General features: G+C 42.8%; 1 protein-coding gene across 11 annotated transcripts in view; it reads left to right on the top strand.

Moving 5' to 3' along the window:
* Positions 1–13,029, top strand: part of RABGAP1L (RAB GTPase activating protein 1 like) — a 229,596-nt gene that overhangs the window by 204,518 nt on the left and 12,049 nt on the right. For 9 of the 11 annotated variants that reach the window (XM_064719782.1, XM_064719785.1, XM_064719784.1 and 6 more), the window contains one exon: positions 6,700–6,792. In XM_064719782.1, the coding sequence (XP_064575852.1) occupies positions 6,700–6,792 (93 nt within the window). Of the gene's footprint in view, positions 1–6,699; positions 6,793–7,059; positions 11,863–13,029 lie in introns of those variants that run through there. The other 2 variants (XM_064719786.1, XM_064719793.1) reach the window with 2 other exon arrangements.

Raw genomic sequence — 13,029 nt, 5'->3', positions numbered from 1 at the left:
CCTTCCCATCTCCTCATGGGATTCCATCCCAGCTTCAAGCTGCAGAAAAGTCCTGTGGACATGTGCTCTGTAGCCAGCACAGGGGTGTGTTTCAGTTGAGGAAGCTACTTTCAGGAATTCAAATACATGTGTACAGTTTCTGGTTCTTCCTCTGCACTGTTCTTTCTGTGTGTCAGTTGCAAATTTTATTAGTTGGATTCTGTCTTTCATTTGCAGGCCACTGATGTAGTGTTTGATAGTGCTGGATCTTTGATGAGGCTGAGAAAGACCCAGAATGTCATTGACCAAAAATGAAAGATGTCACTCGATAATGATTCCCTTTCACAATGGCTTCTTGACCCATTTCCTGAGATTTTTAATTCATGCTTTATGGTTATTGGATACTCCTGGGAGGGTCTGGCTTTTAATAAAATAAATCCCTCGGGTGGAAGTGAAGCCAGTGCTAGAGAAGACTCTTAAAACTGTAAAGATACTTTTATCAGACAGTGTTGGAGGTTAGGATTTTTCCCTTTTTTTTGCTTAGGAATTTTCTCCTATTTGTTGTCTAAGAGATGATAACAACTGTACACAAGAGAGCCCTAGCTGTTACACATCTATAGTAGATAAATATTAGGAAAGCCTATGTATTTGTTTTGCAGGATTTCTTATTTGCCAATATGTAGGATTTCTTATGTAAGATTTCTTATTTGTCAAATGAATTTTTGATGGCAGGAAGACATTTTGGGGATTCTGAAAAGCATCTGCCACAGGCAGACCATCCTTTCCTTGGCCCTTTTTTTGTAGGTGAAGGTTCCCCTGCAGCCTCTCCAACACAGGCACTGTGGTCAGTGTAAAAGTACACACTGGTGTTTAGAGTTACAGTTCAGAGAATCCAAATTCTCTTTTCCTGTGGTGCTGCAGGACTGCTGCACAATGGGGCTTATTGAACATCTCTCTGTCTCAGCTTACTCTCAGTTCAATGTTTTGCTAACTGAGCCTAACTAAGCAGATCTTTAAACAGCAGGACTGCAGAAGAATAATGGGCGATACCTGGCTCAGTGGATTTTCCTGAATGGAAATACATTGTGGAGATTAAAATCTGACAAAGGATCTGGTGTTGGAAATGATCCAGCGTCACTGACTCTGCTGCTGCTGGCTTGAATCACAGTAAATTGTGCAGGTGCTCTGTAAATTTTGCAACCTGCCTTTCTCTTGTCTCTATAAATTCCTTCAAATGTGTCATTGCAATTGAGACATTTTGATAATGGACTAATGCAGAGAAATCAAACAAAATTCACAGCAGTGCTGGTTTCCTTTGCCTTCATTTGGCTTTCTGTAATCCTGAAGACTCTTCAGGAATTCTTAAACGTACAGAGCTGGCAAGGAGGCGACTTGCAGCAAGAAGAAACATCTCCCCCTGCATGGAAGGGATGCTCAGGTTTGCTGGGGTGGAGCTGCTTTGCTGTGACAAAAAGAGCATTTTTCTCAGTTCTGTTTCCAGACACGAGGTGGAGAGATGCTGATGTGTCGCAGGTGCTCAGGCCTGCATTCAGCAGGACATCTCTCCAAGGAATTTCAGGGAACAACTCCTTCCTTCTGGCTTAGTTGGTAAAATATCATCTGACAGCTGGGCTTTTATTGTGCCCCAAAAACCAGGGATCAGGTGGTGCTGAAGGAGCTTTACAATGTGGGGTGGATGCAGGATGTGTGGGATGAATGGGATACTGCAGCATGGTGAAAACACTGGAGGGAGGCTCTTCCAGGGCTTTCAGACTGCTAAAACAGCCTGTTGCCAGTGAGCCCTTCCCTGCATGGTGTCAAAGGAGAGTTGGGAATTGTTCAAGCTGTGCTCCAGCCTGGAATTTCTTTTTAGGCAACTGATGTCAATCCTATATTAATTGTTACAAATGGATGTTGCAGGTTTTCTGTGCAGAATACCCACCCCAAACAGAGGTTTTTAGAGAAAAATTACAATTTTCCCTTTCAGATTTCATGCTTGTGGCTAAGATCTCACTGGAGATAGAGTTGTTTAGATTGTACTGCATAACAGCTAAATACAATATCCCATTCCCCCCCTTTAAAGTCCAATCCAGTCCATGTTGTGTTAGCATAGTACTGTGGGGTTTGTTCTTTCTTTTTCATTACTGCCTCCTCCCAGGAGAAAAATAAATGGCTTTATATACTTCTGAGCCTTATTCCTAGATAGGTATGGAAACATACTCTGCATTGCTTATGGCCAGCCACATTTTAAGGAGGGGGTGATACAGTTGCTCATGATTATGACCAGTTAGATGAGTAGCACCAAGTCAGTTATGTTTAATCTAATTTTGTTACACTGCAACTTTCATTTGGCTTAATAAAGTACTTAAATAGAGCTGTATTCCTTAAAATAGAGCTGCTTCCTTCCTGGAACTTGATGTAGTTGTATTTAAAGTATTAACTGGAATAAAATAGCACAATTTTGGTGTGAACTGAGATGCTGTGTGTGATTGGAAATTTTTTATTGCTAATCTGCTGAGCTTCTGTTTAAAGCTCGCAGAAGCAAGCCTCATTGTGAAATTTCTTCTTGATACTGTTTTAAATCATAAAGTGAAGGAAATTAAGTACACACAATTGTAACTCCCATCTCCTCAAGAGAGAGGCACTTGTGGTGTGGTTTGTGAGAGCCTCTTGTGGCTGTGAGCAGGGGCTGAGCTGGCCCCAGGCTGGAAATTGTCCTGCTTCACAGCAGTGGGGACAGCCTGGCTTGTGCTGGGGCTCCCAGCAGGGCAGGGGTGTGGGATGGATAAAAAGGAGGCTGGGCTGGGCTGCTCCAGTGTCCGTGGTCACTGTCACTGCCCACCCAAAGCAGGCTGGGGAGGCTCCCCCCTTTGCAGGGGTACAGGACCCCCACCTCTGCTGGAATTACCAAGCAAATCCACCACCAGTGAAACAGAAAATTGTGTTGCTTGCTTCAAAGAATGAGAAAGGCATGTACTGCACACATTCTTAATTTGCCTTTTTTTTTCTTTCTTTTACACTGATAGAGAACTAGAGAGAACAAAGTGTTAAGAGTGAGGAGATAGAGAATACTGGCTACATTTTTATGTGGTGGGACAATGTATTTTTGGAGTGTTAATGCAGTGCTAGAGAAAGGAAGTGGGGAGCTGGGAAACAGATCCCCTGCTCAGTGCTGGAAATCAGAAATCAAGTAATAGGGTTTCACTATCTGGATCAGCCTCTGGCTGTCTGCAGTATGTTCAGGAAATCACTTCCCATCTCTGCTTCCATTTCCTTGGCTGTCAAATGAGCAGAGCCATAACTGCCTGCTCTGAGTGCTGCAGCTGCATTACAGCAATAAAACACGGGGCGGGAAGGAGTCACAGGTGTGATTTATGAACCCAGCAAGGTCATCCTGTAAACAGCTGAAGGAATCAGAGTGAGGGAAGGGTCTCCTGAAGCTGAGCAGGTGCTGATGTGCACTGTCCATGCCCAGGAGTGCCAGGAACTGAAGCAAATCTCTCCAGCCCTGTCTGAGCAGGGAGGGGCAGCTCAAACCAAAGTGGTTTTGTTTCTCTCCCACCAGGCAGTGAGTCCTTCAAGCATTTGGTGCCGTTGGGTTTTTTCAGGAAGAGGTTTTGCTTGTTCAGTTCTTCTGTGTGGATGTTTTATTAAGATGCTCTGCATGGGTGTTTCCCTGCATATAACTACTTATAACATGATTTTATACTTGAAGGCAATAAAATAAAACAATTCAATGAGATAAGATATTGAGATAAACAATTATGAGGAATGTTTATACACTGTAAGAGTCTCCTAAATTCGATAAGCATCAGTTCAAGCCAATATACCCCATGGTGCTAAAGAAAGAAAAAAGGAATCAATATTGCAGAAGCTTTTACAGAGAATTTATGAGCACTTTGTTCAGGATCAGTTCATGAAGACTGAAGCATAGCTAGCACTGTGCACTTACTTATGGAAGTGCTTACTGAGAAATCCCTTGTTGAATTCACAAACTGTTTCAGGGAATTAAATTGGGAAATATGGAAATGGGCTTTTAAATTTTTTTTTCCATTTATTAGTGTATATTCAGAAGAAGAAAGTGCTGTAATAAATTATCAAACTCCTTTGAGAAATGTGGCTGAATAGACAGTAGCTGTGTAGTCCCTGCCAAAGTTCTTGGGCGTACTTGCTCCAGTTTCTATTTTACAAGATAAGTGGATTAGTTGGACTGGTTTGTGGTGGGAGTTCCCCTTAAGATAGATTTTCACTGTGTTTAGGTACTTCCCAGTTAAGATTTGTAGCATAAATAGATACTAACATCACCTTTCAAAGAGCTGGAAGCTGTTTCCTGTGTCATGCCTGATGCTTGCATGATCTGATGCTTGTTTCAGATATTATTTACTGTCAGTATTCCCAGGAAAGTGTTGCTGTGCTGATTCCTTGCTGGAGAGGGTGCCAGGCCAACCCTCAGCCCAGCCCATGGCTGTGGATGGCTCTGTGGTGCTGAATGAGGGAGCTGATCCCTCCAGGGCCCCAGAGCACCCACACGTGGTCCTGCTCACAGCTGGGAACTGAAATACAAGCGAGGAGAGTACAGAGATGAGAAGTGTTGATGGAATGAATTAGTAGGCTTTAAGAAATGGTTGGTAGTTGTGAGAGGAGGAAGCCCCCAACACCCAGTGCCAGGCTAAGGTGGGCAGCACTGCTCACATAAGAATAGGGGGGTAAAGGGTTGGGACTGTGAAATCTTCACCTTCACTTTCCACCTTTATCTCCCTATTTACACACACAAAATCAATTTACAGACACAAAACCTATCTTTCATCTCTTGTTCCATCCGATGGCAGGATTCTTACTGAAGCACTCACTGTGTGAACAGGAGTCTTGTCTGTCTCACTGTGTAGTGAAACTTAGTTCTTGTATGTACTTTAAAGGTTTCAATGAAAAGCATCAAGAATCAGGAACATCTTTGGTTGAACAAATCATCATCTAAGTTACACCTGTGTTGTGCCTTTCTGCCATGCTGCACCACAAAATCTCCCTTGTATTTATCTTTATGTCCTGCTGGTTGCATAGTGGAGCACAAAACTCCACAGCAGAACCTGAGAACTGTGTTTGGAGGGTGTCCTTATCACACCTCAGCTGGAGAGCTTTGATCTGGTTCTCTAAATGAAAGTCCAGTAATTCTGGTGAAAGGAGGGGATAGAGCAGACTTTGGATGGGTTTGTTTCATTTAAAACACTATACTGAGATTATTTCTAATTCTTACAATTATTAAATTGCCTCAACAGTTTCAGGCTGCAGCCAAGACAAAGTTGGCTGGGTTTGTGTTAGGAGGATTATTCAGTTGAAAGGTATAAAAGCATCTCTTATTTAGTCACTTTCATTTCATGGTGTTTTGCCCTATTAAGTGTCATCAAAGTGAAATTTTCTTGTATGTTTGCCCAATGTACTTCGTGTTTTTATCTTTATTATTTTCTCTTTGTTTGCTTTAAGGGGGCTGATTTCAGGTTCCATCAGTAATTGTGGGAATTGGTGCTGCTTTATCAATGCTTTACAGGTCATGGGTTTCATGTTTGCTACTTGCACCTCCCTCTGCAGCAGTGCTGAGCACTTGCTTGGTCCCTTTGGGTGCTGCAGAGCAAAGACGCATTGGGCTGACAACCAGCAAAGAGAAAACAGCTCCAGAACTACACAGAAATTCACATCTCTGCTCACAACCAGCAAAGAGAAAACAGCTCCAAAACTACACAGAAACTCAGATCTCTGCTCACTGGCTGTAGTTTTTGCCCTAAGGCAAGGTGACAGTGGCATGTCCTCACAGCAGGGACAGCTAAGCATGATCAATACAGGCAATAGGAATATCTGCATGACAGATCAAGGGAAAGCCTGTGTTTATACTTCTGGTGGTACATGGCAGTAGGGGTCTCTCCAGCTGCCAGCAGGTGACCTGTGTAATGCTGCCAGAGGTCTCCAGGGACAGATGGGAGCACTGCATACCCAACCAGAAGGTGAAGGGAAAGCAGAGGCTCCCCATGCTTTGCTGAAAAGAACACAGGCTCCTTCTGATCAGTGTTTGAAGTGGAAGTGTTCCCAGGATCCAGCAGCCTGGGTTTTGACCTTTCTGCATGGCTGTTTACCAAATTTGTTTGTGATTTCTCTGAGCCATCTCTCTCTGCTGGCTTGCACTGCAGCATCTCCATCTGTGCCTGGGAGGGCTCTGATGCCAGACTTCATGAGGGCATTGGTCACAGGCTGTAATTTAGACATTAATACTCTCTCAGCAATAAAACCATTACTTGGATCTCCCCCAGGGAATTGTCTGGTCCTTTTGTATGAGCACTCCTTTGTTCTCATCTCACTTTTAACAGTTGTCTTGCTAAAGCATTGTTTCGGTGAATCATATGTATCAAAATGTGCTTTCCTCTTTCCTCTTCTCCCACTTGTCTGTGCTTTTTTTCTTCTTGTTAGTCTTACTAAAATGTCTCCAGTTCTGTTTCCCTTTAAATGTCTGAATAATTAGCAGCAGTGGGCACAGAAAGATTTCTGATGTGAGCTGTACTGGTAAGTGTTTGACAGGGCTTAATGACTAGGGGAGGGGGGACAGTGGGGAGAGACTTTATTCAGCAGCAGCTCTCCAGCACTTCCTCAGTTTCCTGTTGGTAGGGAGAGCTTTCAGTCACCTTTTCCAGCATTCCTCTCATTTTTAAACGCATGTTTCCCAAATCTGCTCCACAGGTGCCAACGAAAAAGCTGAAGAAATATGAGAGAGAGTACCAAACAATGCGAGAGAGCCAGCTGCAGCAGGAGGATCCTATGGACAGATACAAGGTAGGGAGATGCTCTATGGGAATTTGGTAAAGCCCACCAGGAGTGAGCTGTCTCCAGCAGTTAAGTAGAGGTGTGTGTACCATGCTCACCTCCCTGGGATGTGCCAGGGATGCAGACCTTAGGGAAGTGAAGGCAAACTCATCCCCTTTCTTGAATAAGCATTTTGAAATTTGGACTTAGTCTTTTTTTCCCAAGAATATTTCAATCACAATTTGTAACTCTTAAGACATCTGCAAGTAGCCACATATAATATTTTTCTTCTTTCAGTTTATATGTTTGTAGGTAACTCTCCTGCTGTTGCACTTTTACGGGAGATCTTCATGAGCCGCAGAAACAAAGGGTGATTCAGCTACAGACACAGAAAGGAGAAAATACACATTGTTCTAGTGCAAGCTGTGTGCAGTGGCATCCACAGAGACTTTGGAAGATGAACTCTTCCTTGGCTGATACAATCCTTATTATTCATTCCTGTTTTATACCAAGCTTCAGTAATTTTTTTGTTAAGATAAAACCAATTGTGGGACCCAGAGCTCTTCTGGGGTCCTGAGGTACTACTGCAATAGAGTTAATAGTGATGGATATTCCTCTTTAAAGGAGCACAGAAATAAGGTTCAGATGTTAATATGATAGCTTGATAGTTCACTGAAAAAGAACAGTTCTTCAATTTCAGGTCAGCTTTGCTTATCTTTACAATGTATTTGCTTTCATTGTCACAGCTGCATTCTGCTGCCATAGATTTTGTGTGCTGGAGGCTCTGCCTCTGGGCACAGCCTTAACTGAGAGTTTGGGATCTGGTTATTCCTCAGTCTGTTTGGAACAATTCAGTTTGCTCTAGGTGAAGCACTTTAGTGCCTGCTGCCCAGGATAGCTGGGAACTGACATTTCTTACATATCCTTGTACTGTTTGCCTGCTGTTCTTCATTGTGCCTTAATATGTTAGTGCCACTGTGGTTGTTGTGGGGTCTTCCAGGGCTGGGGAGGGGTGAGTAATCACACAGAGTGCAAGAGGCTTGACAGTGCCTGTGAACATAAGAAAAGTGCACCACGTTCAGAAAATGGAAGTCTGTGGTGAGAGAGTGTGCCTTAATTCATAAATGTGACAAAGAAAACTTACAGGTACAAAGTCAAACTGACTCTTTTTTTTTTTTTTTCAAGCATTTGTCTGTGAGAAAATTATATTTTAAGTGTAGTTTTTTGGCTGTCAAAAGGTGGAGATTTTATTGTTTATGAGACTTAGGAGTGCTGTAGCTGCTGAGAACCAATAGCAAGTATGACCTATTTGGAAAAAACCACAACTAGCTGCTGATTAACTCTTAAGTATTTTCCTAGTGGTTCACTTATAGTACTGTGGAATTAAAATAATGCTTAGGAAACAAAGAAGGGTTCTTTAAAGCTCAGTGGAAGCATATTAACTAGGTAATCCTGGTCAATGCACTGTGAAGAACATTATCCCAAGCTGCAAATGAGGATATAGGAAGTGACTCTTGGGCCACTGTTGATGTGAGTCACTGTCACAGTCAGGATCACAGCCCAGGGTTTTGGCTTGTGCTTCTGAACCTCACTGTGGATTTTTTTATTAAGCTGTGTTGGATCTGATCCTCTTAAGGATGCTGTGATTAGACAGTCCCTGTAATAGGTTGGTTGCATATTAACTTCAAAGTCTGGACAGGTTTTTCAGTTGATGGAAAAATGCTTGTAAATGTTCTTTGTTCCTTTTCTTGCTTGTTAGATTTTATTGATATGTGAAGTTGAGGTTTTGTAGGAACTGACATTTCAGGAGTGTTTCCAAAGGGCAGCAAGAAAATGTCATTGTGTGGATCCTCCCAGGCAGCGCATGGAGAGCCAGCCTTGCTTTTTGCTTGTCCTTTAGGAGAGCACTCTGCAGCCTGCATGATCAGAGATGCTTTTCATTTGGGCACCACCTCTGCAGGGCTTCCAGCAGCCAGGCTTGGCTTGGGGAAGGACAAAAGCCAGCCTTGCCTGCAAGCACAGCTCTGCTGTCAGCTCCTGCTCTGTGGGCTGTGCCCCACAACCTTGTCATTTTTACAGTTTCCCATCCCAAAAAAAAGTGAGGATTTTGCTGCCTAGGAAGGGGATGTTTCTTGTAATGGATCACTGGAGTAGAGATCCCTGCAGGATGTCCCTCATATGGGTCAGGAAGCAAAAGAGCTTTAAATCAATTCATAGGTTTTAGCTATAGTTTTTAGGGTTGGTGTTACCAGCAGGAATTTGTCACACCCACAGGCTGTAGTGAGCTGCGGAGATGAAGGATGTCTGAGTGTCACCTCCCTGTGACACAGCCCTCAGAGGAAATCCCTGATGGCCTCTTGAGAGAGAGGGAGATGGGCTGGGATTGCAGTGCCTGGCCCAGGAACCAGCTGTGTTTGCCTGACAGGTTCAGTTCATCTGCTCCCATGAGCTGTGTTAAACACAGCAGTTCCTGCCCAGCACGTATTTCACATGTTAGTGTTTGATTTACCAGAAGACCAGTATTAAAGAGTGCCATTTTTTTGGTGTTTGTTTTGTTCTGTATTTACAAGTATTATTTAGGAAAAGTGCAAGTTTTTCTGGAAATGTTTTCACTTTATTTTCCATTGTTTATAACAAATTATCATATTTTTGTCAGATTTTTAAAAAGTGCAAAAGTGAAATATGTTCTAAACTGTTGTTTGTCACCAAATTTTGTAACTTTTTTTGGTTAAATTACAAATTCCCTATAGAAGCTAGGAAGAAAAGTGAGTCATATGTGTAGAAAAAATAGTAATAGATTTCAGGTTGATGTTTTTCTAAATATTATGGAGTTTTATTTCTGTGTTTGAGAATGCCTCATGTAAGAAGATTTGGGTTGACTTGATGAGAAAATTCCAGAAGTGAGCCTGGGAACTGATGTAAAATAAAGAGGAAGTAGTTGTACAAAGAAGGGCTGGAGTTTTGCAAGCAGATGCTGCTGTTCTGTTCCACCTTTTCCTCTGTCAACCTCCTTGTGCAATGGAGAAGTTGTGTGAATAAATGTGTAATTTGGACATAATAGCCTTCTCTGTAACAGCCTTCTCTCTGTTTTGAAGGGGAAGCAAAAATGAATACACTGATCATTTTTATTCAGTCAGGGCAAGTGAATGTTAACCATGAGGAAAATCATGATGAGTTTGGCTGTGGGACATTGTCTGTTGTTTATTTAAAACTTGTGCTGGGGCACTTTGGGGAATGCTTCTCCAGTCACCGAACAGAAAACACAGCTGCCTCCAGGAGCCTCTGTGTTGCTTACCTTGAGAGGCTTCCCTGGATCGCTTGCTGTAAAATCTTTTTTGGGTTTCTGGATGGACGCTCACAGGATTTTCCTTTGGAGCTCCTCCAACATCAAGGGCCCTTTCCATTGGGTTTATGAAGACCTCAGTTTGCTCACATCCAGAAAGTGAATTTTAATAATGTTTTTGTTCCATCATTGAGGAGCTGTTCACACTCAGAGATTTGGGGTTTGGATGTCTTGATTTAACTCAGGCAGCTGCTTGCTCACTCCACCACAAGGTTGGGGGAGAGAATCCCCAGAATAATAGTGACAAAACGTGTGGGCTTGTGGGTTGAGATGAAGGCAGGTCAGTAGATAAAGGAAAACAAGGAACTCAGCCACCCCTTCCCACAGGCAGGTGGTTGTTTAGCCATCTCTGGGAGAGCAGAACTCCATCACACATACCAGTGCCTTGAGAAGCCAAATGCCATCACTCCAAGGTTCCCCCTCTTTCTTTTTCTCCCTGCTTTACACACTCAGCCTGGTGCCATGTGGGCTGGACTGTCCCTTGGGGGCAGGTGGGATCAGCTGTGCCTCCTCCCAGCCTGGTGTGTACCCCCAGCCCCTCACTGGTGAGGAGCTACAAGAAGCAGAAAAGGCCTTGGCTCTGTGCAAGCCCTGCTCAGCAATAACCAAACCATCTCTGTCCTATCAACACCTTTTCCAGCACAAAGCCAACATGTACTAACCACCATGAAGGAAACTAACCCTCCCCGAGCCAAGGGCAGCACAGGGTGTTGCTGCACAGAAACAGAATTGCTTAAGGAGGTTGGTGACTCATTACACCCCACTTGTACAGCACAGAGAGGATGCATCATGGCCACTAATCTCCTCAGGAATTGCTCCTTGGTGCAGCCTGGAAGGGAGCAGAGGGTGGAGTTCAGCCTTTCAGTCATCCTGAACTGAGGCTTGCCTACTGCTTTTGAGTTTGTCATCTTCTTTCCACCCCGTGTGTGATGGAAGCGGGAGCATCTCTCTCTAAAACTCTTAACAAAAACCCAATGAAGAATAAGCAACTTTTTTTTTTGTATTAGAAATTTCTTTATATCCTGTTTTCACTGTCTTTACACCAATGGTTGAAACCAGTATTTGGTCTGTGACTTTACAGGAGGTAAGTTGATTTGTGTTTGTGTGTATCAGCTTTGTTTGTCCTCTTTGGAAATGCAGTATCCTCCTTTTAAAAGCTGACCTGACTTCACCGGCCACCTTCAGTAACCAGGAGGAGGAATTTGGGAAGGAGAGATCTGTTATTTTACTGTAGAAACTGAGCAGTTTCTGAGACTGAGGAGAAGGAAATGGTTGTCATAGTAAATGTAGTGTTGTGGAGAGGAGGCAGGAAGCTGTCTGTTTACACCAGGGACAACTAGCAGGTCTGACTAGTTGGCTGATGCCATTACAAATGCTGCCTCTGATGTGAGTCCTGCTGTGACAGACCAGCTCCATCTGCTGAACTTTGTCATTGTGAGCATATTTCATAAAATGCTAAACATTTCACCGCCTATGGAGATCGTTTGCTGCGTGTGAAGAGCGCTGTTTGCTCTTTCTGTCTTTACTGTGTCCTGTTAGTTTTTATTTAGACTTAGGCAGACTAAAGAGTTTCCTCCTGAGAAGGGAGGCAGTTTTACACTGCTGGACCAGGGGGGAGGAGCTGAGAAAGACAAACCAGCTAATCAGGCATTCTGCCCTGGGTGGAGGAGGAGTAAAGGTGGTCCTGTGAGAGCCTTTCAGCTGGAGTTTGGTGAATGAGCTAAAAACATCCTGTAGCTATTGACTGGATGCCCAAGGTAAGAGATCTTTAACTCACTTCCAGCCTGGCATGTGAATCCTGGTTTAAGAGGAGGATAGTGCATTTCCAAGCACAGAGCTTGCTTACCCACTTGTCTGCGAATGCAAAGCAGGAACTCTCAGCTCACACTGCGTGCCTTGCTTGGCAGACACTGAAGCTTTTGGCAAAGATAGAGCAAAAATGGTAAAGCCAACTCGGTTATTTTGTCGAAGTCATAAGAACTTTCTGCTTTTTTCCTCTAAGCAACATCCCTGTGAAAAGGTATTGGTGCTGCAGAGCCTGGTCTGACTCAGATCTCAAGTTTTAGGTGAACTCATGTTCTGACAACCAGCAGAGCCGTGTCTGTAAAAATCAGCATTTCTAAGATGGTCTGAACAAAACACATCTTTATGTGTTAGAGATGTTATTAGTATTATCATTATTGAGTGCAATTTGGTTTTACGCTTTAAAGCTTATATTATGTTTAGAGAAAAATTTTACTTTTGATTTTTAAAATTCTTTGTCCCAAACAGACTAAAGTGCATTTAAAATAAGAAAGATCCCTAAAGTTGTGTGTTTTTTAGCAGTGGTTATTTTAGCTGTGTTAAGACAAAGGCATTTTATTTAGCTTCTGTACAAAACAAGCTATTCAAAGTACAATCTTTTGGAAGGGAAACCATCTTACTTCCCTGTACAGGGCAGTGCCTATTCTAGTTACACAATAGGGTCACATTAACAAGAGAAAATTTGTAGAGGTTCTACTTCCTGCCACAGAGGAAGTTCCCACACAGAAGAGACCTTTATTTGCATCCTCTCAGAGCTCCTGGCTTTGTTTAAGGCGAACATGCAAAATCTGCTTGCAACAGAAAAAAAAATTGCAATTTCATAGCTGGTGAATAGGGAGAAGTGAAAACAGGTGAATAACTTATGCAAGAAATCATTTTGTAGGAATGCATTCACTGAACAACTCTTGAAAAATGTTACAAGAGCTAATATATATGTTATTATATATCATGGACTTTAATTGATATATTTGGAGTTTCACTGTTCTGTTTTGGAGAACAAAATTATCTTTATCTATAGTTATAAAGTCCTTTTTGAAATCTCAGCATATAGGTTATTGTTTTTCCACCTATGAGTTCCCATATGAACGTGGTGCTTTTCCTTGAATTTCCATAATGCAGAG

Source organism: Zonotrichia leucophrys, chromosome 8 (genome assembly GCF_028769735.1).
Source record: "Zonotrichia leucophrys gambelii isolate GWCS_2022_RI chromosome 8, RI_Zleu_2.0, whole genome shotgun sequence".
NCBI lineage: Eukaryota > Metazoa > Chordata > Aves > Passeriformes > Passerellidae > Zonotrichia > Zonotrichia leucophrys.
The sequence above is the reverse complement of the archived record's forward strand: the minus strand, read 5'-3'. Positions and strand labels throughout refer to the sequence as shown.